The sequence below is a fragment of the Lampetra fluviatilis genome, chromosome 3 (genome assembly GCF_964198595.1).
Source record: "Lampetra fluviatilis chromosome 3, kcLamFluv1.1, whole genome shotgun sequence".
NCBI classification, from domain to species: Eukaryota; Metazoa; Chordata; class Hyperoartia; order Petromyzontiformes; family Petromyzontidae; genus Lampetra; species Lampetra fluviatilis.
The window spans coordinates 19,425,241-19,450,229 of NC_136277.1; the positions used below are offsets into that span (position 1 = coordinate 19,425,241).

Consider the following 24,989-nt stretch of genomic DNA (forward strand, 5'->3'; position numbering starts at 1 on the left):
TAACTCTCTGAAGCTTGTTAAGTCTGGATAAATGAGGAATTTTGGAAAATACTGCGTGTTTTGCTGAAATACTGAAGTTTTGAATACATCAGGAATATAGTATACATTTTTCAAATTAAAAGTTAATGTAGACCTATAAGCAGTTTGTGTAGATATGAACTCATTCCAATAATAATAATAATAATAAAAACAATTGATCCCATTAAATTCGTTGATCATTTTCGCTTGTGCTTGTTGTAAGGGTGATCATTTATGTTACATAGGAAAACCACTAAATAACCACATTTTATTTGTATTTTTTCTATTTTAGTCTGGGACATCCCTATGCAGTCTAAGCTTGTAAGCCCATGGACCATAATGTCAATCGTACAAGTTTGACAAATAACTGTAAGCCAGTATGTTGGTGAAAAACATACCCTGTAGTACCCCGTCTTCGCAAACATTTGGTTCCTTCCCTGTGTGGTGAGTAGTGATCCACAGCTGGAGCCCCTCTGGACGCAGACACATGCATCAAAAAAATGATCACAGCTGCAGATGGTCATATACTCATGGGATGCCTGTTATTGTCAAATAATTGTCCTGTGATGATCTCAGAAGCACACAGGTGTTCAACATTTATTTCCATATTATTTCCCACAAATAACTTAACACTGTTCAAATGACAGTCAAATGAACATTTCTGAAACCAATCCACGCATTGCGTACACATTTTGGTATGTGTCCACCACACAATTATGTCACGTAATTCGTTTCTCATGGAAAATGGATACATACATGATATCAATTCCTTCGTGTTATCCATTTAGAATTGTGTGAGGTATGTACATCACGCCTAATGATCTCCTTGTGTTTACTGAAATTCACGTGAGAATTACAGAAAAAAACTTTTATTGCAATGATTCGCGTTTTTCTTCCCTACTTACAAATACAAAAATGTATGATTGCCTTTAAAATAATTACCAAATGCAAGTTGCTTTTAATAAGTGGTATTTAAAATATATCCGTACACAGTCACAACCATTAAACAAATAATGAAATGAAAGGATTGCATAGCTTAACTTATACTGGTTCATAGGTTGGTTTGAGATCGAGTCTGGTGATTGGACAAGTCGTACATTGAATCAGATGTGATCATGATAAAGCTTCATGATGCTATTTGTAATTACTGGCGAATCGTCGTACTCAGTTTGTAAATGTTGTGGCTTGGCTCTCCAACACACCGTTGTGCTGTACTAGTGACGAATTGGCATGTTATTTTTACGTGACAACCCTTACTAGTTGGCTGTGTCGGGTGGTGGCGGGTTTTAACGACACATTTGTATATTTACGCGATTTAAACTAGAAAAAAACCTCCATTATGGATGATATTGGTCGCGAAAGCTTACGTGTTAAATTTACTAATGTTAGGGATGACTAATAATTATAATGAATGTGTAGAATTAAAAATATAAAGTATATCAATAGATGGCGCCATACTTGGTATGTCGAGAGTAAATAACTAATTAATATGGTAAAGCGTTGCTCGTAGCTTTCTGGTGGGTCGCGGTGCCCGTTGAGAGCCACCAAAATGGATCACAGTGCTTGGTGCATTGGCAAGCACTTACCTAAACGGTCCACAACAAGTCATATTATCTGTGGTTTCACAGATAAGTGGAGTTGCCTGGAAGATTCATACTATTATCTGCATTTATATGTGGGTAAGAGGTGCATCCAGAAGTGGATGGTGCTTGCATTGAATTAGTCCTATTATCTGTATTTATCTGCGAGTGGCCATGCAGATAGGCAGAGTTATTTTTGCGGTTAAAATTGGTAATGGGATTCTCCTAATAACAACCCCTGCATCAAGGTGGATAACAGGCGTTTCAAATAAATAACACATTTGAAACCCAATTGTGCACATGTATTCAAGTAACCACATAACCAATTATACTGTATTTATGATAATATAATTTTTTATAAAATGTACTTTATAAAACATTCTAATATTCTAACCAGGATAAGCTTGATATGTTAATATTGGAGTTCCCAAGTGACAGTCCTAAGCTGTGAGATATTGCTCATCGGGGAGTTTGAGTTTTTTATTCAAATTTAAGAAGAAAAACAATGTTTTACTTTCAGTAGTTTACAATTCTCATCATCATCTATTATTTATCCACTGCTGGGTGGCCTTCCCGTGCTATTGCCCTCCCTCATGATCCATGCTGCCATCTCATTCCTGTACATGTGTAATGACAGAGTGACACCTGTCGGCCTGGATGAGTAATTGTGGTTATGGGTGCATTACGTAATGCCTTATTATAAGGGGGTAAAGGTGAAAGGTGGAGTCAGTCGAGAAGCTCCGGGAACTGGCTCGAGGGTTCTGGAAGAAGGCACGGCAAGAGGTGGAGCTTGGCCGCTCCGGGGCAGATATAAGGAGGAACGAACCAGAGGTTCGGGGTTGTTTGGAGTCTGGCTGCATCGCTGCCCGTTGTCATTTCTTCGTTCTCCGACCACGTGGCTGATCTGCTGCAAGACCCTCTCCGCCGCTGTCGCTACGCTAGTCGGACAACTGCGTAGTTGTATGCCGGTGATGGGGCTGTGAGTGTTAGGATCGCCTATGTGTTGCTGCCTTACATAATGTATCGCCCAGTGTGATCTTAATAAATAAGAAGCCTTCTACTCGACGTGTCTTGGAAGTCGCTCACTACATGGGAAGCAGTAGAAATTATTATTATTTTTCTCATTGGAGAGGAGAAAAAAATAAAAATAAAATATGTCGAAGTACCAAAAGAAGCGGAACCCGCCTGGGCGTCTTCCGACAATGACGAGAAAGAGACGCAAGGACCTCCTAACAGTCCTGGGAACCACGGTCCTGGTTACCGAAGCCGCGGCGGGAGAGTTTGGCAGCGCTAGAGACGGACCGGCGACAGCTTCTCCGCAGCAGCAGCCCGAAGATGGATGGCGCGTGGTGTCGGAGCAGCTGGAGCTCCTGAGGGCGACGGTCTTGCAGTTGGTGGGGCTCATGACGGCGACCACAATGGCTGGGCTGACTGCACGGACCTCGCCTGGGAGAGAAGACCGACTGCCGGAGGAGGACGCACTGGCGGGAATGTCCGCGGGCGGAGTGGCCGCCATTACACGCGGCGCAGAGACCACACGGCCGGAGGCCGCCATTACGTGCAACGTGGGGAAAGCACGGTCGGGGGCCGCCATTTTAGGACATGGGCGTGAAGTGACGCCTGCTGCTGTCGACGCTGGAAGAGGGATGGAACGAACCCGCCGACTGCCTCCTGTCAGAGAATTCATCGTAGCAGGGGGTGACTGGAGCGCCTTCACCTGGCGCTTCGAGGCGGCTTACTGGTCGGTGAACTGGACCGAGGAGGAGGCACTGAGAGCTCTGCTGACAATGTTAGACGACGATACCTGCCGGGAAGAAGACGACACTCCACGGGGCATATGCCGAGATGGCCGAAGTATACGAGCCACCTTCCAACAGCAGCGGAGGCGAGGGGAGGCCGAGTCGCCCCTCGCCTAACGCATTGCGCCGTTGACGCTGGGAGAGGTGGCGTATCCCGCGGTGGACCCGAAGGCTCTCGACTCCCTGGTAATGGAGAGGATGTTGGGACTGGCACGTCAAATGGGGGTCGTCTTGCCAGTAATTGACGAAGACAAACAGACATCCAGATGGGTGTCTGCAGGCCCACGAGAACTTGCATCGGTGAGCCCAGATGATGGCGTGGATGAGAGAACCCAGCCACGATGGCGAGCCGGTTGGGTAGTCGCCACGGAACATCGCAGTTCAGCCGGCCGTGGACCTGCCGGCGGATGGTGACGTCGCAAAAGCGGTCCTAACGTGGAGTCGCAGATGGAGAGGTTCCACGGCGGCCAAGGGACTGGAGGCCACGCTAGGAGGAGGATCGCCTGCTACGGAGGGCTTCACTTACCTGCTTCCACTACAGCTAGCCAGAGCACTACGCGCGCGGATGCCAGGACCTGCATCGAGCCCCGACGACATCTCCGGTGCCCCCGGCTCCATCAACGACTGCTCCCCAACAGGCGAGTCACGACACATCAGACACCCGGCCCATGTTCCAAACTCAGCCATCTAGGCTTTCGAAAGTCATCTCCACCCCGCATCGCACTCATGTTGCCGCCGGGCGGCAGGGTTTAGTTACACAGGGGTGGCCTAGCTCGGGGACACAATAGAGGAAGTTAGCGCGTCGGGTAATCGCGGCCGCTGCGAGGGCCTTGGTGGTGTCTTGCTCTATCCAAGTGATTGAGGTGCGTGTATTGGTTGATACAGGTGCGTCCACTACCATTATATCGGACGCGCTTTTTGACCTGTTACCGATCAGGGATCGGCTTGTCAGACCGGTAGTGAATGCGTGCGTCGTGAAGAATGGTGGCAGTATGGGGACTATAGGGCAAGTAGAGGCCTGCGTCAAGATTGGTGAGCTCGCAGTCGTCGGGCCGGTACTGATCTCGAGGACGCTGGCGGTGCCCTGCCTTTTAGGCACGGATTTTTTTAGTAAAATACCCCTTAAGATCCTCATCGATCAGGGCTGTGTGGATATGCCGTCGGACCACAAAATATTTTTTTTGCGGTCCCCACATAAAAGTACGGTGGCTAGTATGACAGTCCAGGCTCTTGCCAAGGACTCAGTGCAAATCCCACCAGGATCGCAGATGTTGGTGCCGCTGCGCTAGCGCAAGCAGTTACAGGTAGCGAATCCTGAATCGGGTGTCTTGTTGACTCCGTCTAATGTGGTGACTCGGAGATTGGCGTTGGTTGGCACAATGACAGTCGTCCACCCCAACCAGGAGCTCAATGCGGGCCCGGAGACGACTGTGGTTCAGGCTGGGACGCTATTGGCTCACGCGACGGCCGCGTTTCATGAGGGTGATGGTGCCATGTGTGACAAGATTGTTGGCGCGGTGGATAAAAATGTCGCATTCAATGATACTTGGGCGGAGGTGGTATGTAAAGAGAACCTGATATTGTCTCCGGCACAGCAGGGGGAATTATGATCGCTGCTGCGCAAGTTTTTGGATGTGTTTAGTAAAAGCAAATTTGATATTGGTCGTACCTCCCTTTTACAACACCACATTGATACAGGGGAGGCCAGCCCCATCCGTCAGAACTTGTATCGGCCAAGTCCGCTGGAGAAGGACCATGTGCAGAAAGCGGTAGATGAGATGTTAGCTGCCAACATTATTTCTCCTTTTACCAGCCCTTGGAGATCGCCTGTGGTGCTTGTTAAGAAACATGATGGCAGTCTTAGATTTTGCGTGGACTTTCAGAAATTTAACAAGATCTCGGTGGCTAAGGCATACCCACTCCCTCGCATGGATGATTCCCTGGACGCATTGTTCGGTGCGCATTTTTTTTCCGCACTCGACTTGTTGGGTTTTGGCAACTTTCCCTTGACGAGTCATAGAAACCTAAGACCGAGTTCCATATGCCTCAGGGACTTTTCCAAATTAACTGCCTTCCGATGAGATTGCACTCGGCCCCGGCCACATTTCAACGGTTGATGGAACTCGTTTTGGTTGGACTGCAGTGGGACTCCTGCCTCATTTATTTAGGTTACATTATTGTCTTTAGCCGCACCTTCGAAGAACAGCTAAATTGAAATTGAAACACGCTAAATGTCATTTGCTGCAAAACTCCATGCGATAGCAGGGTAGCCACGGACCCTGAAAAAACAGCGTGCGTACGGGACTGGACAACCCCGAGGTCGCAGAATTTTGCCGCAGTTTGCTACGGTGGCTAAGCCACTACATGCTAAGAACCAGAGGTTCAAGTGGGGGGCGGAGGAAGAGGCTGCATTCATAGCCCTTCGGGAACGCTTGGCTGACACGCCCTGACTCGATTACCCAGATTTCTCCCTGCCTTTTGTACTTGACACAGACACTAGTGATACAGGTATAGAAGCCATCCTTTCACAGGTTAAGAATGGTGTGGAGAGAGTGGTCACGTACGGTAGTCGCATCTTGTCTACGGTAGAACAGCGTTATTGAGTCACCCGTAGGGAACTGTTGGACATGGTAAACTTTATACAATAGTATAAGCCTTATCTTTACGGCAGGGAATTTGTGAGTCGCACAGATCATGCGGCACTTCAGTACTCCCTCAGAGTAGACCAGCCCTCCAGGCAGCTCTCGCGTGGGCTAGAGATTCACCAGGAGTATTCGTTCCGAGTGATGTACCGTAAATGGATACGACATTGTAATGCCGACGCATTATCCCGCTTTCCCCAAGACTCTGGTTGTGCGTATGTGCTGGGCGCGGGTGATTGTAAACCTCCGGCGGCAGGGCCCACGGCCGTCATGGCAGCGCTGAAAGAAGTAGAGCCCCCGAGGAGATCACGCCGGAGGATAGTGTTTTTCATCTTACGCGTGCCGAGTGGGGAAGATTGCAAATGGAAGACGTGTCCCTTATGACCTTGCGGTGTCAAGCGGAGGCGAGACATAAAGTGTCTGCTCACTTGGACAGGCCGTGTCCGGTCCTAAGGGATGGTCTTTTGATGTTAGACAAGGATGGATTGCACCGCCACCGCATTGTGGTCCCTGCTGCCCTCTGAGGCAATTTGACCCAGGTAGTGCACGAGGATAAGCTGTTACATCTCGGTGAGCGAAAAACGCTGCTAACGTTACAACGTGATTATTATTGGCGGGGGATGTCGAGGGACGTGCACCACTTCATTCAAGCTTGCACAGAATGTGCACGTAGGAAACCGCCGCTGAGGAAGTCCCAGCCTCTGCTCAAGTCTATCTCGGTTTCGCGCATCAATGAGTTGGTCGCACTCAACATCCTCGGGCCCTTTCCTGTCACGCAGAGGCAGAAGAAGTTTCTCTTGGTAGGTGTTGAGTATTTTTCACGATGGCCCATGGCCTGGCCACTGCCCGACCAGTCAGCAACCTTTATTGCAGAAGCGTTTTTTCATGGATTCGTGTTGGATAAAGGTGCCCCCGAGCAGCTTATTACGGATCAGGGGAAGAATTTCTCCTCTAAGCTGTTACTGGAAGTTTGTGATGCGCTGGGCACTAAGGAGATTCGAACGTCCCCGTACCATCCCCAGACGGATGGGATGGTAGAACGACTGCATAGGACCCTGACATCTATGCTCAGTCAGGTAGTCAGCTCGGCCCAAACTGATTGGGACCTGCATGTTCCAGGGGTGATGGCCGCGTACAGGATGGTTCCCCACGCTTCCACTGGATTTTCGCCTTTTTTTATCATGTACGGGAGGGAGAGTGAACCTCCTATGGAGGTTCAATTGGGTTTGTCTGAAAAAAGGGCTAAATCTAATTTGCCTGCGCCCTTGTAAATTACTCAAGAACGTGTTTTGGCAGCTCGGGAAGCAGCGAAATTAAACACTGCCAAAGCACAGGCGGCTAACGAACGGAATACGGGACAAAAGGACCATGTGTTGCAGTGGGCTGTGGGGGATGGGGCATGGTTACATTGCCCGCAAGTGCCATTGGGAACGTCCCCTAAACTGTATCGGCCAAGGCAGGATCCCGTGGAAGTTGTGGAAGTCAAGCGGGCGCAGTGCGTGCGTATGAGTGGGCCGTCGCCGTTGATTTGTTCATCCGTCGCGGTTAAAGCCTTATATTCCTCCTCGGACTGACACCTCATCTCCAAATTGTGTATGGCCGGTGTCTGTTGTGTCCAACAAGCCGGGGGAGATGCCTATAGAGAGTGTGCGCCAGGAGGATTGCATTGTGCCGCCGACAGCTTCCGAACCCCTGACCGACGGGGAGTCGCTGACCGCGACGGAGGCCGCGACACCTGCGAAGCTGGGAGTGAAACCACCTTCTTTGAGTTTCCTGGTGGAGCCCACATCTTGTCAAGGATGCGAAGATTGTGCCCATGGACGGACCGGCGTCGAGAACTCGGTCCAAATGTTTTAAATTTCGATAACATCGTTGTATGCTTGTGTTTGAGGGGATTGGGGGGGTTGCGCTCACGTGTTTCATAGAAGGGAATTTTTTTTCTCTTCTTTCTCCTCTCTGTTTCTATTGTTGTTTCTCTTACCTCCCTATGTTGCTGGTTTCAACCTTCCCTTTTATTGCAGATCGTTCTGCCCTATTCAGAAACAAATGTTGTCACGTTGTTCCAGTTATGGCAGAACTTTTTCTGCCTCACGTGTGTTTTTGTTGTCATTATTATTAGCTATCTTTTAGGGGCGGCTATCTTTTAACCAGGGGGGGGGGGTGATATAATGACAAGGTGACACCTGTCGGCCTGCAGTGGTAATTGCTGTCATTGGTGCATTACGTAATGCCTTACTATAAGGGTTTAAAGGTGAAAGGCGGAGTCAGTCGAGAAGCTCCGGGAACCGGCTCGAGGGTTCTGGAAGGGGGCATGGCCATAGGTGGAGCTTGGCCACGCCGGGGCAGATATAAGGAGGACCAAACCAGAGGTTCGGGGCTGTTTGGAGTCTTAGGTCTTTGCTGCGTCGCTGCCCGTCATCATCTCTTCGTTCCCCGACCACGTGGCTGATCTGCCGCAAGACCCTCTCCGCCGCTGTCGCTACGCTAGTCGGACAGCTGAGTAGTTGTATGTTGGCGATGGGGCTGTGAGTGTTAGGATCGCCTATGTGTTACATAATGTATCGCCCAGTGTGCTCTTAATAAATAAGAAGCCTTCTATTTGATGTGTATCTTGTGTTCTCCACAGGGAATGCATTATTTGCTCCGCTGCGGGTCTCCTGCCACCGTTCTCCCATTCACATGTTTCATTGCTTCTACATACTATTAACATTCCCTCCCTTTGTTAATGCTACCCCCTGCCCCCTCCCTTTGGTGCTGCTGATCCTGCATAATGCATGGGCATAATATGACTTTGAAACCCCCCCGCCCACCTCCTACGCATTTCCCATGAATATGCTAAATTCCTCTTGATATGCACATTCTTTCATTAAGGCGCTCTTCTTCCACCTCCAACTCAGCTTATATATAAGCTCCTAGCTTGGCAGTGTCTCATTCTTCACCTGAAGACGGCTGCTTGTGTTGTAGCCGAAACGTCGTGAGAATTATTTTATTATGTTTTATTTTTTATTATTTTATTACTTCCCTTCTACGTGACTTTACCGAAAAAAACAAGAAGATGAATCTCTAACTACACATGGACTGATCTTGTTGCTCCATCTCCATGGTGGAAGGTACCCTTTGATGCATTGTGTCCTTCGGCTGCCTCATCCATCAGCTATCATACCATCGAGTAATGCGTCCTGCCCAAGCTTATTTACTTATCCAAATTGACAATGTTTCTAATTTTAGTTTGTTCCATAGACCATGTGTTCCTTTTAATGTCTCTCTCCATACTTCTGTTCACACATCTCAGCTTTTGTTCCATAATCTTTGTTAGTGTCTGTGTTTTCCATGTCATAGCTAGATGTATGCACTGATTTAAAACTGTATTCTTCATTATGATATTCAACTCTCCAAATGCACTCCATCCCGCTACTTTTCTGTATTCCATCGTTTGGATCCCAATATCTCGAATTACCTTCAATAGCTGCTCGAGCTAAACATATTCTGCTGAGTTTTCCAGTTGCTTCCCTTCAGTGATTATTTCATTTTAAGCAAACTGGTAAATTATTTATATTTTACTTATATATCCTAAATCAATATTTACAGCCTTCTCTGTGAGATTATTTCATAATTTTTTTTATTAATTCCAGTGCTTGATAAAATAACTGTCATCAGCAATTCTGAGATGGCTAATACGTCTAAATTCATGTTAAAGCCTTTACATCTTCAATCTAACCTTCAGAAGATATTTCTGTCGCTGTGAATTACCATTGTATGAGCATATCTCCTTTCACAACTGCTCTTCTGATTATATTTACTGCTCTCCTCCTGCAACTTCAATATTGCTGTTGTTTCTTTGTAAATAGTAATGATGTCTGTACGTTTGTTATTTGTGCCTTCATTTGTGAAAGCTTGGTTGACGCTACTTCAGTTTTCACTCACTCAAACGCCTTTTCATAATCGTTCAAATCCATTTGTCTTTTCTAGGCTTTGATTGATACCATGTGTGTGGTCAATGGTGGAAAAGCCCTTCCAAACTACAGCTTGCTGAAGTGGTTGATTGACCTTTAAATTGTCAATAAATATTAGTATTTTATACTAAAACTTAATTACCTTTTTAACGTTGATCGGTGCAATTGTATGCTGTAATAAAACATTATTTATAAGTTCAGTCAAATGATCAAGTCAGATTCTTCTGGCACTCAAATTCAATCAGTTTGGGATATGATCTAGTCAATATGAACTCTAAACCCCTCTTAACTATATTAGCGTTTGGATGGATTAATCGAAACCAGATCAAAATCAAATGCAGATTGCATCAGTTCCACTGCATCCAAATGCACATCAGTATCTCAATAAAACTACAATTAAAAAAATCAAGAGCAAGATCATTTTCACAAGCAGTGAATAGATGTACCCTTCCCAAAGGCGTATGGAATTCCCATCACTGGCTTAGGGTCGTAAACAGGACATGGGGTGACATGGCTTGAGATACAGCACATATGCACGCTGATATTTGCTACATTTCGTGGTTCGAACCCAGCGGCCACCCTGCTAAATACCGCAGGTGCATTAACAAAATATACGTACCGTCTGCTTCACAGTGAATGTTAAAGATCCCGTGGCATTATTTGACTTTAATGGCTACTTGCAAATTACCTAATTGGCTAAAGCCACAAAGCAACATCACCCTCTACTGTGAAACAAATGGCAGACTATATTCGTCTTTGAACTATATAGCTCCTTATGCTAACCTTGCACTACAGGAATGGCACAAATACCAAATGTTCTCATGACTGAATGAGTACCACCCCAAAAGGTAAACCCCTTTTGAGACTATACTAACCCTCGTGCTACAGTACACTATGGTTGTTTTGGTTCAAACATATAATATACACATAATGCACACACATCAAATACCAAAGTATACAAGTCAATGTCCTCTCTTAACTCAAAACTATTTTACTCCAACAGCTATTATGCTCCTCTATCCTATTATCATAACAGTTCAAATGTCCCTAGAGTAAAAACATGGACAGGCGCATGCTCTCATTCAAACTGAGCGGATTCAACTTGGAATGATTCCCACATGCACTAAAATAGTCTCTAATTATTTAAATCTATAATTTTAACTAACGTGTACAACATTTGTAATTGTTAGCTCGTGAATATTCTCTGTGAAACTGCGAGTGAACCCTGTATATACGTGCTTGACTTTTCATAGGCCAATATAATTCTCCGCGAAATTTTCTATTCACGATCATCTCCGGAATGTAACCCTCGCGAATAACGAGGGAATACTGCAATACGTAACATGCATAACAGTACAAGATGCATGTATACACATATCATTAAAACCTTTGTTCCCGCAATTACAGTTCACTACGGACATACACAAATTATACGACTTGGATAAAAATAAATACATGCACAGAATTATCATTATCGTACACACATACTGCATCGCCATGCATACACAAACTACACTTATACATGTGCAATATGAACACACAGATACATACCGCAAATGAACAAGACAAGTGTGCAAGCCGCAGTTCCTAAAATATGCACACATTTCTTCAACACATATAAATTAACTCGGTCACAATGTATCCGTAAATGCCTAACACACATGCGCAACACAATACCGCACGCACATAAATATATTACCCATTTATATTCTTGGTTCTTTCGGTAAAGTCACGTGACATTACCGAAAGAACCAAGAATATGAATCCCTGCAGTCACGAAAGCTTTAAATCAAAACATTACCCATTGTTCTACAATGAAATACACACGCGCATGAATAAATATGCATGCGCACATACACGTACATAAATCCTCCACCATCTCCCCCCCCCCTCCACTATAACCGCTCTCCCCCCCTCCTGTTTGCACAGCAGCTCATGCCACACATAAGGATCTGGTCAATTCTAAAACAAAATCAAATTATGATTCTAGATTTGAAGCTTTCGTGACTGCAAGGAATCATATTCTTAGGTTTTTTCGGTAAAGTCACGTAGGTAAAACATCAAAATTAATGAAAATAAAGTCGTGATTTTTTGTTTTATTTTATTTTATTTTCATTAATTTTGATGTTTTACCTACGTGACTTTACCGAAAAAACCTAAGAATATTAAATAATGATCTCTTTTCCGTACAATAAACTCTCTCCTTCCCGCAAGTAAAAAAAAAATACCGCAGTTTAAAAAAGCTACAATTATCGCCGCGGCATTCTCCACCGACGTCAGCGAAAAAGGGTTTATTAAATTGGCCCTCGGAAAATGTGTCAGCCTAAGCAGTGCCTTTCCTAAATTAAGAGTAAATAATCAACGAGCAGGGCATTGATAATTTAATGAGCCACCGGTAAGGCACGTCACGATTAATCGATTAAAAAAATTTCTATGCAAGCTAATATATCAATTGATGTGTGTAAGAACTACAACTTTATGCTTTGTGTGAAAATGTGTTCACATATAGTAAAAATTGAGAAAACGCAACTGGACTGTAATACAGAACAAATGAAAAAAGATACAAGTGAGATGAAAAAAAACAAGACAAAATAGTAATTGAATATTGAATCAAATCGCGATACTGAATCATGGCAATTTATATAATCATACGGAGGCGAAAGCATTACACTTGTATCAACCACTGTAACCATGTCACCTTTAGCACAAACATCACAGCTTGCAGTGTGACAGCACAGGTCCTGCTACCCCACTCCATGCCAAAAACAATTTCACTCTGCCGCCTGTGGTTATGATCATCCTGAGTGGCAATCTGGTCTTCCATTTCCATTCTTCCTTTGCCTGCACCTTGCTGGAAACTGCACTGCCACTGCTCTCTCCTCCACCAACTGTCTCCTCAAATAAAGTCAGTTCAGTGAAATTCGTTTTATCCACAGTCCTCTTACACGCGAGTCCTGACACCTACAGGATGAGACTGATTAAAAAGTATTCCCATTATTTGCAAATCAGATGTTTTGTTTCTTTATTTATGATCGTTATTCATACTCTAAGAATGCAATGAGCTATGAAGCTCTTTTTCACATGTCCAGTAGGGGCGGGTCAGGAAGTTACAACAACAATAGAAAAACACACTCGCAGTACAAAGTATAGGAAAGGTAAGTAAATAAGTAAACAACGTTTTATTTTACCAGGTAAAGCCCACTGAGCTATTAGCTTATTTTTCAGAAGCAACATGGCCACAAATGATCGCTCAACGAAATGGCTTATCATGTGGACACTTTTAACAATCAAATAATCGAAACACATGTTTCTAAATACATATCGAGGGTAATATCAAGGGTGTGGATAGTGAAATGTAACTTTTACCCTATATCTGGTGGAGAGGATGAGATGAATACTCTTGTTAGCAGAGCAGGGTTTTAATGACTATTTTTTTTGTTGCTGAATCGGATAGAAATCTGGACTTTAACAAAGCACCTTCAAAACAAACTTCTGACTTTAAAATACAAGGGCAGGCTGACCATGCTAGAAACTGCACAGCAGGATAAGGAACGCAATTTGAAAGTTCATGTCAAACAGTGTAGTAGATGTAATCAGGCAGAAGCAGTGGTGATGGGTGGGTCATGTGTGCAGGATAAAGGAGGGCAGACAGGAATTACATTGGCACCTATAGATTGGCAATAAAAGACAAGACCTAAAGCCAGAGGATGGGATACTGTAATACACCAGACCTTGGGAGGTCCAGTGTTGCATAAGCTGCAGGATTCAACAGAAGGAAGTGAAGGCAGGTCGTGGTTGAATCAGCAACACTAGCCACAATAACCTCTTGACCTTCATAAGGTCAGATTTGTAAACAAAACATTTAAGGTATCTCTCTATGGTTTGCTGAACCTTTACACATTCATATCAAAACTCAATTTAATGTGGAAAGACGATTGACGTCATTTGTTTTGGTTTAACACGTCGGCTTTGCGACCAATATTTTCCACAATAGAGTTTTTTGGGTTAGATCGCATAAATGTAAATGTACAAAAAACTCTTTTTCACATATGTCCATTAGGGGCGGATCAGAAAGTTACAACAACAAACAATACGAAAAGACAAAATGAGTGCAAAGTATAGGAAAGGTAAGCAAATCACTAAAACAATTAAAATAGTACATTTTAATTTTTTATAATTACTGGTGAAGCATCGTACTCGAATTGTAAATGTTATGGGTTTACTCTCTAACAAACCAGTGTGCTGAACTAGTAACGAATTGGCATGTTTTGTTTATGTGACAAATCTTACTAATCGGCTGTGCCGGGTGGTGGCGGATTTAACGACACATTTATATTTACACGATCTAACCCAAAACAACCCTCTATTATAGTTGTTCTTTTTTTGTTGAACTGCTTTTTATTGGCAAACAACACACAATGTACACTGACCCAAATCCCCGCCATTATTGGACAGGGGACTAAAGAATATAAGTGGGAGCGTCGTAAAGCCGGTGTTTTTGCATCCGAGTACCATGGAAAGGGTAAGCTTGCTGCCGGCACTGCGCCGCGCTTTCTCCAGGCTGCTGACCTGGATGTTCTCCCAGCGCAGTCGCCACAGCATGCTGGCCAGCTCCTTTTCCAACTTAAGCTTCCTGCATCACTCACACACAGGTCCACACAGATCTTTACTTTCATGAATGCATGATTGTGGCTGAACAAAAGTGAGAGGCTCAACGCCAGAGAAGCTGAGCCGGCATATTTTTGTGTTACACATGAGCCTGCTTCTCTTTATGACAACACTTGTCAGGCAATGCCCTGCACAATGCGCTGGGGGTTTACAGATGGGGGGGGGGGGGGAACGTCAGCAAATGAACTCCAGCGGCTGCAAAGCCAAAAACAAAAGTGCGGCATTGTAAGGTCCAACCTAAACTTCCATCACTTCCTAAGTGGAACACATGTGAATGCAAGCAAACAGAAGCACAGTTTTTGCCATGACCCAGAAATACCTCTACACTGAATGCATATGTATCATAGCTGACTTGGTGATGGTGGTGTCCTTAATTTTTCAAACCAGGTGCAATGGCACACGTTTAAGAATAAACCATGCCCATGGAAATGAGGTTGATGCCAGCCAACTGGCAGAGAAATTAGGCCACGATATGAATTGCTGAAAAAAACATTGGCTAATATAATTTTGTTTCACCCTTTCTAAAAGCAATGTTATCAAATATACATGAAAATAAAGTGGCATTGAAATTTTAGGCTAGAAACTTTATATGTGTCCATTATACATATGAAAACAAGCTGTGCGCAACTTTTAGACGAGGCCCTGGCTTGTTTTTTCTCTTAAATTCTTTGCGTAAAGTAAATTTAGCTATGGCATGGAAAATCATGGTTAACTATGGCAAAGAAATAGCCACATTAACAGCTGAAGCCTGAAAGGCACCATGTGTTTTTGATACCAGCAGCACGTGCATTCACACTGGTGAATGTGGAAAAGGCACAGGAACTGGCGACACAACCATTGTGTTAATCGGCCGATTGTCGCTCAAGAGGATCAAATAAATCCAACTCTCTTCAACACATTATTCTAGGGACTACTAAAATGTTCATTAAAACCATAAAATATACGAAAGTCATCAAGTATTGATTGTCATATTGTGAGAAAATTGATTGCATTACATCACGCTGTAATCTGGTGATGGTGAAGGTTTAACAGCCCAGCAGCCATACGTTGTTTTGTTTAAAAATAAATAAATAATCATTCCCATTTTTTTTTCTAGCAGGCAGTAGCTAACGCACTTGGCTATTAACCCGGCGACTTGATTTTGATTCATGGTCACGACTAACATCAGCGGTGAGTGATATAAGAATGGCCTTGAGTAGCCCACTTCACCAACAAGCACTGACCGGCATGGTGATGTTACGGTCAAGCAACTCTGATGACCAGGATGGCATGGAACGGTCATCATCCAACAGTGATTTAACAAAGGCCGTTGATGATTATCCATTGTATTTAGTTTTGATTTATAGCACGGAACTATATTTTTTAAACACTCAATATTGTTTACATTATATTAATTCGTCATTTCAATAATCTTTACCCAAAAAAGGGAACAGCTGACTGAAAAAAAGAGGTGTATCTATTTTTAAGCTCATGATACATTCATTGAATCACATGTGAAAGAAGTGGAGTGCTACCATTTACCAAAGGGTTACAAAAATATATATTCCCAGCTCCTAATCCCTCTCCTCACTCCCTACCCTCACCCCAACCCCCACAACATTACGAACAAGGTCGAGATGGTTTTGTAGCCGGCTCAACTGGCCTTCCCTAGAATCCCCTAAAACAGTTACACAATCAAGTTCGATATTGTACGTATGATGTGCGGGGTGGGGGTGATAATAGGCACGTTGCATCTAAGTGCACCCAAGTTGGACCTTCCCCCACCATGATAATTGCTTCCCATTTATCTTCCCCTGACACTGGGTGACGATCAGACACAGCCTCCAAGTAGCACGGTTGACTAAGTACGGTGCAAAAAAAGTCCAACATACATACAGCCTGCTTTTCCTGCTCATAACCTGCACATTTCACGACAGCAACATTCTTATATATCTTCTTCGCTTCGTACTCTTGCTATACTGAGAGGAATGTTACTTTTAGCTGGTTTGTATAAATATATAAATACGAATTATTCTAATGAATTGTGACAGTGAATCACATAATTTGCATTTAATCGTCAGGGGAGGTGAACCATTCTTGCTCTGGCATGTGTTTTTTTTCCTTCCAGAAAATATACAAATAAACATACATTTTAATCATAAATGTTACAATTATGTTACATGTATCTTTGAAGGTTGAGCTTTCGTCTAGAAATCTGGGACTACTTTTGTAAATTACTTCCAGGGTATTTAATGGCCAACTTTACCAAATTCTTAATCCAGCAGAAATTACTAGATGCCTGCCAGAATGGAAATACTCACGCAAAGAAAACTGGCTTGGTGACAAGTGTGCTAACCACTCTCAAGCCACCTCATATCTGGTGGGTGGACAGATTTTGTTTTCATAAATGTTTGCTGCTCGCTACCAAGCAGAGCAGTGGACATACAAGCGAAGCCTTTTAAGTTAAACAAAAACAAGAGCTATTCACATGCTCAGGAATGTGTATCAGTACGCTGTGCCACCGTGTTGTGTGCAAACAGATGCACAACCACGCAGCTTTGTAATTTTGCAATAAACGTGCTAATATGTTAATTAGCTGTTTTAGCATAATCAATGTTTTGTATGTGCTGCTAACCTGTATATGAGAAAGGACGCTACTGCAACTACCAGCAGTATGAGGCTGAAGACAATCATTAAAACCTCCATGGTTGAAAATCCACCTGGTTAAGGTAAAAAACACGAGACATTAGTTGTTTTCCATACTTCAGTCAAACTACATTTAATATCGAGATAAACACGATTCTGCCCGAGTACGATTATGATTTACACTATGAGACCTCCTTTACCAGTGGCAAAATATAGTGATAGGTTTTTTACCCTTTCAACTGGTACAAAAACTGACACCTTTATACAAGGCATCATGTTTGCAATAACCGCAACACAAGCAGTCAAAATGCAAACAAAAAGAAACAACTCTGATAATGGTAATGATATGCACTGTCCTTGAAGTTGACCAATGGAGACTAGGCTCTAAGGAAAGCTGTCTCGGGTGTGGACCAATCAACTTCAAGGACAGTGCATATCATTATCATCATCAGAGTTGTTTCTTTTTGTTTGCATTTTGACTGCTTGTGTTGCGGTTATTGCAAGCATGATGCCTTGTATAAAGGTGTCAGTTTTGTACCAGTTTAAAGGGTAGAAACCTACTACTATGATGATATGTAGTGGAAACAAAGTGTGATAAAATATGGTACACTCAGCCATATGATACTTATTGTCAAATACTGTACAACAAATCTATATATACAGCTCCTCCAGATTAGAATGTACCATAATAACAGCTATGCTAGTTCATATTTAAGTATATAATAATAATTTAAATGCGCGTGTGGAGTTTCAATTATATAAATGCTAACGCATCACAAGACACTACGAAACGTTGGCGTGGAGGCAAAACGAAAAAAAAGCAAGGGTAAAGAGTGGGTCCAGGACAGGAGCCAGCCAGGATAAAAGTGACTAAATAAATAACACGAATCACACACACTGAGCACAATCACTGCTGGCCAGACAAATATGTTTGGCTCTCTGTCGTGCTGTCTTCAATATTTGCGAGTTGTGTTCACACCGGAGATGCAGGCCTCATTCTCAAATCCACACAGTGGGACGTCTTTGGGGATGGATCCCCCAGGCCACTGAATCTCCAGGCCTGGGACCTCGATAAGCTTACCGGATGCCCCATCGTAGCTGATAACTACCTGCAAAGAAACATGTATGACAAATAATACTGAACAGGCTGTCCGTAAATGTTTCATTCATTATTAAAGAATTATAAAAGCGCAGTGTGAACTGCACGATTGTATGTTGGGGTTATGTGAAGGATGGAGTGCACACCAAAAGATCTGAATGCATGCTTGAGTTATGTGCAACAACATGAACGGAAACGTTCGTAACAATCACGCTTAAAATAATAAAATAATAACACTTGGGGACTCTGGGAAATTCTTGATTGCGATGAGTGTCGCTAATGTCACAGGCAGACATATGGAGGAACACCGTCATATCACCAAATGTCTAGGTTAAACAACTCAGCTAGAACTGGTGTCTAATTATGAATATTTAATCATGCATGATGCGATATGGATACCCAGTATTTTAAGTCGTATTATTTAACTATCATTTATACTTTGCCTCAAGCATGGAATATCTTTTTGCATGTTTTACTACGGGTTTAACTTCATCCTTTCTCCAGTAACAAGTAATATAAACAAATACTATTAATTAAAGACATTTTAAAATAGAGCATTAAGATTAAGTTTGTTGCTTCTCAATGCAATACATGTATTTGTCGTTCCTAAAAAATGTAACGGACACACAAAATAAAGTTGGATAGTCAGGTTATTTGAACTTCAAGCAACAGACTGGTTACATTTAACACGTAGGCTTTCGCGACCAATATTATTCATAATAAAGGTTTTTGGGTTAGATCGCGTTATTTATAAATGTGTCGTAACCCTCCACCACCCGACACGGCCAAACAAAAAAACATGGAGACATATTCTTAAAATAAAACTTACATTAAACTCCCCAGTGTTCATGTCTGTCAGATCCCAAAGAGAAAAATCAGTTTCCCTGTCACCGTTTCGGTCTATGGTGAACTCTCCAGTCACACCTAGAAAAAAAATGATCATTGTTAAAAACATTTAATTTCGGTCTTGCACATCTGAATTAATGAGTTCTGGTATCTTTATCTGAAAATCCTATTTTTCCTTCTTAGGCCGTAACACATTTTACCACCCAAAGCAGATGAAACCATATTTTGTTGTTGTACCTTCACATTTACCAAAACGGAGATTGGTATAAACTCTTTAAAACGTGAAGTGAAATGATTACGTCGGCCATATTTTATCTGTGGCTCTGAAACTCAGTACATTCTAGTGTGTCGCAAAAGAAAGATTCATAAATTCGAAATTCTAAACGTTGTGGCTTTCATGGCAATTACATTTATTTCACACAAGTGCTGAAAGAGCTCTATGCAGTCAGCCCAGCACTACATGTGTACACAAATGGGCAGTATTTCCTGAGAATACGTGAATACCAGTATTCATTCCAGTACAGCTTCACTCACCCAGAGCTCTGAAACTTGATCTAAATTTATAATGGGACTGAATAAACTTGCGTTTAATTACCGCGATACGTCCTGTTCCACATGTGCTCGGTAATTGCGTGACCATCGTGCACACCACCTCCCGAAGACAGCGTCTTGTTCAGCGCTGCCGTGTACATCATGATGGCGTCGTAAAAGGAGCCCGCTATTAAATTCATCTGTTTGCATTTGAACACAAAAAATAATGTGTTGAACCACATCCATATGAATTAAAAAAAAAACAGTTTAGCTCTCTTTCGGTTTATACACATCAGCATTAACAAAAATCTCAGCAAAAAAGGCCGTCGCGTTCTGTAATTGGCATTCCTTTGAATGTTTTTACAAACACGGTGCCGAAGCAACCAATGTGATTTGAGCACATCCACACTCGAACATGTGAGCACGCACAGATGCATAACGCTGGAAGAGTCACGATGAAGTGTGATGTCATTATGGATAAACTATACAATTATTTGTCAGATTTACAATCATAACTGTGTTTTACATATTCATGATGGATGCTTCCAGAAATACTGCTTAAAATTCCAATAACCGAGCAGCCCCAGATATGTGATTGATTTCCACTGCAACACCTTGTTCCACAAAATGACAGCTATAATATGAAGGTGCCAGTCGATCTGGACATTTATATTATATAATAATTACAAGTATTATCAGCATTGATCTATCTACTGCTTGATAAAGGGATCGAATCCACATTACATCCCCATCCCTCATGATCCTGACGGGCCACGATCCATCTCGCTAGTGCACATGAGTTATCATTGCCCCTTCCCCCCTCTCAGCCATGCTTTACTCCTTTAGCTGTTATTCCATCACCAGTCTTATCTCTTATCTTCCCTTCTAGCGATGTGTCCTGCCCAAGTACGCTTACTTTTCTTAACAGTCAACATGATGTATCTAAGGTTCATTTGTTCTCTGATCCATGGGGGCCCGCCTGTCTCTCGGTGCAATTCCTAGGATGCATCTCTCCGCCTCCACGTTTCCAATTCATGTCATAGCAGGTACCATGGCCTAACTGAAAACGTTCTTCTTGAAGCACGTTGCTATATTTCTGTGTGAATCGTCTAATCAACATTCGTAAAATCTCACTGCTAAGATACCTTCATCCAACAATATACAAACATACACCATCCAAAGCTGCACATTCATTGAAGTGAAATGTTTGCTGTTTTCATCTTCGATATTATTGCCAGTTAACACTTTATATTTGGTACACACGGGGTCACGCATACTCACCAGCGTGTCTTCAATCGTGAAATTGAACTGCTCCTTAGCCCGTTCCTTTAACTTTACAACAAAGTCTTTGTATTCGATGTTCTGAGGTTCACGATAAGAAATGATCATAACAGCCTGTGGAACAAACACGTTTTGCTTTTAAATCTCACGTTACCACTGAAAATAAATGCTGTTTAAGTGAGAGATTCCATCGTAGGTAGCGAACAGTTTGTACCTTGTAGGTAGCTAATGGTGTGTACATTGTAGAGAGTGAATGGTGTGTACATTGTAGGTAGCTAATGGTGTGTACCTGGTAGAGAGTGAATGGTGTGTACCTTGTAGGTAGCGAACGGTGTATACCTGGTAGAGAGCGAATGGTATGTACCTGGTAGAGAGTGAATGGTATGCACTTTGAAGGTAGCGAACGGTGTGTACCTGGTAGAGAGTGAACGATGTGTACCTTCTAGATAGCCAACGGTGTGTAACCTCCGTAGGCAGAGTGAACAGTTGTTGTACCTTGTAGGCTTCCTTCGCCTGCTCGTCAAACTCATCGCCACGTTTCCAGGGTTTGCGTGACTCTGAGACATTGCTCTCGCTCAGAGACTCGCTGAACGGATCGACGTAGAAGAAGACGTAATCGCCGGCCGTCATGCCCTCCGCGTGCGCTTGCACCATCGTCTGCCTGAACACGGCCGCCGAGCAGCAGAAGTACACGACTGAAACACAGTCGCGCGCACAGGGATAAACAAAACAAAAACGCTTCGTGCTTTTACATGCATCTTGCCAAACATTGTGCCCATGGCAGTTTCATCACACCGCAATGTCCGCTTCAATTTCGCATTCGTTACCAATTGGCTATATTGATAAGGACAAACGTGGGAGTGAACGCAGATCAATAAGCTTCATCGTGTCTCCTTCATGCGATATATACAATATAAACCCTCGCTATTCGCGAGTTTCACATATATTCGGCGAGGTACCAAATGTATACTAATTCCCTATTCACGACCCGCCGGACTCGAGTATCCGTGAGTGTATGTAGCGCCAGACCAGTGGGAGCTGGGTGCAGAATGTTTGTATTTAATTTGAAACTGCCTGCGAAGATCAGGCACACGCCACCTGGGCTGCCCGCTATGATCTCAGTCTCACAGTAAATCCCGTGCACCACGAATAGGTAACCTACCTTGCCGCTCACGTGAACTTGCAATTGTGCATTTTTACTTTATACGTACTACACTTGCTTCATTGCCCCTAATCATGGCTCGCAAGTGTCTCGCGTTGCATCTCTCGAGGGGTCCCTCTCCCGAATTCCTCACCATCACCTCCACTATCGTCAAATCATTATCATCAAAGGTAATAATAAAAACACATTGTTCTTTATAATGTAATATTTATTTATTGTCGTCATTGTTATTAAACATTTACCATGTCACCCCTATGTTCACTCCTACCAGGAACTTAACCCCATTGTTCCTATAATAATAGGGTTTTTCCCCTTTTTTCAAGGAATCATGTGTCCATTGACCACAATACTTGTTGTCCAAATGCAAACAAAAACACACCCTAATAATATATGCATTGTAATTGAAACTGATTGGTCCACACTAGAGACAGCTTTCTTTTGAGCTTCGTCTCAATTGGTGCTAGACCAGAGGACGCCAAAAGGCGTACAGCTCAAAGACAATGCACCATCAAAGTAATGAGGGCTCGGGGTAAGCATCTACATCATTAGACCTCCTTTGCCAGTACCAAAATATAATAATAGGGTTTTACTCCTTTTTTCTCGTAACAAAACTGAAACCTTTTTACAACGAATCATGTGTGCATTAACCACAATATTTGTGGTCAAAATGCAAACAAAAACACACTCTGATAGAGTACAGATGCATTTTTGCCAGCTTGATGTCAAAATTCAGGAGGTGGGTGATTGAGCTGGAATGTTATACAGAAACTTGAAATGCAGTCACTTAAAAGTTGTATTGTAAAATATGGGATGACCTCCAGTTGGTAAGACATTAACCGAAGGGAAGGGAGATTGACAGAAGGTCTTGGTTGCTGAAGTGGAAAGAACGTGGAGAGGCTTATCGTGAGATGAAATGCAAGAGGTCAGAAGGGGTGAAAGTCCATGGAGGATCTTGATGACAATTGAGGGTGACCTGAGATTAGATTGAAAGCCACTAGAGTAGCCTGGTAACAGGGATAATGGTTTCTTGTCTGTAGATGTTGGCAACAAGTTAGGCTACTAAATTTTTGATCGTTTTGAACTTTACAAGTGAGGAATTTGGAGACATCATAGAAGAGAGATTTAGTTGCAATAATCATGGCAATTAGACGGATCTTGGCACAAAACCTGGCAAGGAATATTACAATTTGGCTGATAGGATATGCTGAAAAGTTTAAATATAAGAGAGAGAAGGTTGTTTGGGAAGATGCCAAGTTTTTGCAATGCTCTAGGTAAGCTCGAGGTCAGAGTTAAGGAGTCCATTCAAATTGTACTTTTACCGAGTACAATTATTCGCAATCAGGACTCGGGTTTTCTGTTCATTCTGTAATTTTTTTTTTATTGTTAATCACCCCCATCATTTATATTTTTAAAAAAAAACCTGTCACAATGATAAAGTAGAAAAACAACGACATTCGGAAAATATGACTGAGCCAAGATCTACAAACTCATATGCTATGTATTCATGTGCACCTACATTCAGAATGTATCCATTTTTCCTGATACTGTGCCCTTAGGCTGTTTGGCCATTAGGAAATGTAAATATATAAATAACATGTCTACGGCTTGTTTCAACGTTCATTAGTAACAGGATGTTATTTTATTAAGTGCGGGCAACTTTAAAGAATGTTTAAAGTAAATACCGTTTCTATTCATGACTATCAATTGGTTTTGACAGCAGAAGCATTTTGGAAAATGATCCAAATGAATGTCAAATGAACAAAAATGCATTCATGCTGCAGTATGTTTTTTTGCTATCACTATATTTATTCAATTTTTTTTAAATATTAAAGTTTATATTCAAATTTGTTTAAAGAAAGTACCTTAATTTTGTGAATGATATAGTGAGCATACACGCAAACTGTATACAATTACACGTGAAAACGGTGGTGAAAGTACAATACATCATTAATATACTCAGATTGTGGCGTGGATTGGATACAGATCTTTTGACATTTGCCTCATCTCTCCCTCTAAAACATGTGGGGGGCCTTCCCTGCAGAGAAAATATCGCCTATGCACAGCAAAAAAAGCTCGTCAGCATTTAATTGATTTTATCGCTGGTGCTATGTCTGCGATAAACATAACACTTAACAGGGTCACGGTAAAATCCCTCTGCTAAGCAATGGCTAATGCTCACCTAATGTATCTTGTGGACATACAAGCGACAAAGAGAGTAGAATGGCATGGCTGAATGACATCACCCGATTACAGCTGATTTGACGCACTTTATTTTATAATGCCGAATGTATAAATCATCCTGATTTTAATGTCTGCTTTAATCACGATAGTTTCAAGGATCATATATTTAATTTAAAACACAGAGGCCCCAGTGCGCACCGCTGCACGGAAACTCAAAGCACAGATGTAAAATTGCAATTCCAAAAGACAGTTCTTTGTCATTACAATGTTCTGTGAATTCCTGAGAATCCTTGGATAACAGTGAAAATAATTGTTCCCCTGGTCTGCTGAAAATAACATGATTCACAGGGAGGTGGGTAATGGATAATAAACGCTCTACATTCAACAGCGTGAAAAGTCCGTGTATACTCTCAATGTTACATTCTCAAAACGTTTAGTCTACTCAGTTACGGTGGACATGTGAGTAAACAAGCTTTGCCCAGCTAAACACGTTCAGCGCAGCTAGCTGCTGTCGGCCGTATAACATTTCCATTGTTCAGGCTACGTCATACTGACCAATAACTCATGAGAAGAACAGGTGGCAACAACGCTGAATGTTTTAAGT

The 24,989-nt window shown here is 42.7% G+C and overlaps 1 protein-coding gene across 5 annotated transcripts in view; it reads right to left on the reverse strand.

Moving 5' to 3' along the window:
• The window catches only part of LOC144953895 (atrial natriuretic peptide receptor 1-like), a 102,085-nt gene that overhangs the window by 48,410 nt on the left and 28,686 nt on the right, over positions 1–24,989 (reverse strand). For all 5 annotated transcript variants that reach the window (XM_078884543.1, XM_078884545.1, XM_078884541.1 and 2 more), the window contains exons 2-9: positions 21,538–21,737; positions 21,043–21,156; positions 19,826–19,961; positions 19,214–19,308; positions 18,265–18,394; positions 17,275–17,359; positions 14,505–14,625; positions 417–491 (exon numbers count right to left, since the gene is read on the reverse strand). In XM_078884543.1, coding sequence (XP_078740669.1) covers positions 417–491; positions 14,505–14,625; positions 17,275–17,359; positions 18,265–18,394; positions 19,214–19,308; positions 19,826–19,961; positions 21,043–21,156; positions 21,538–21,737 — 956 coding nt within the window. The remainder of the gene's footprint in view (positions 1–416; positions 492–14,504; positions 14,626–17,274; positions 17,360–18,264; positions 18,395–19,213; positions 19,309–19,825; positions 19,962–21,042; positions 21,157–21,537; positions 21,738–24,989) is intronic.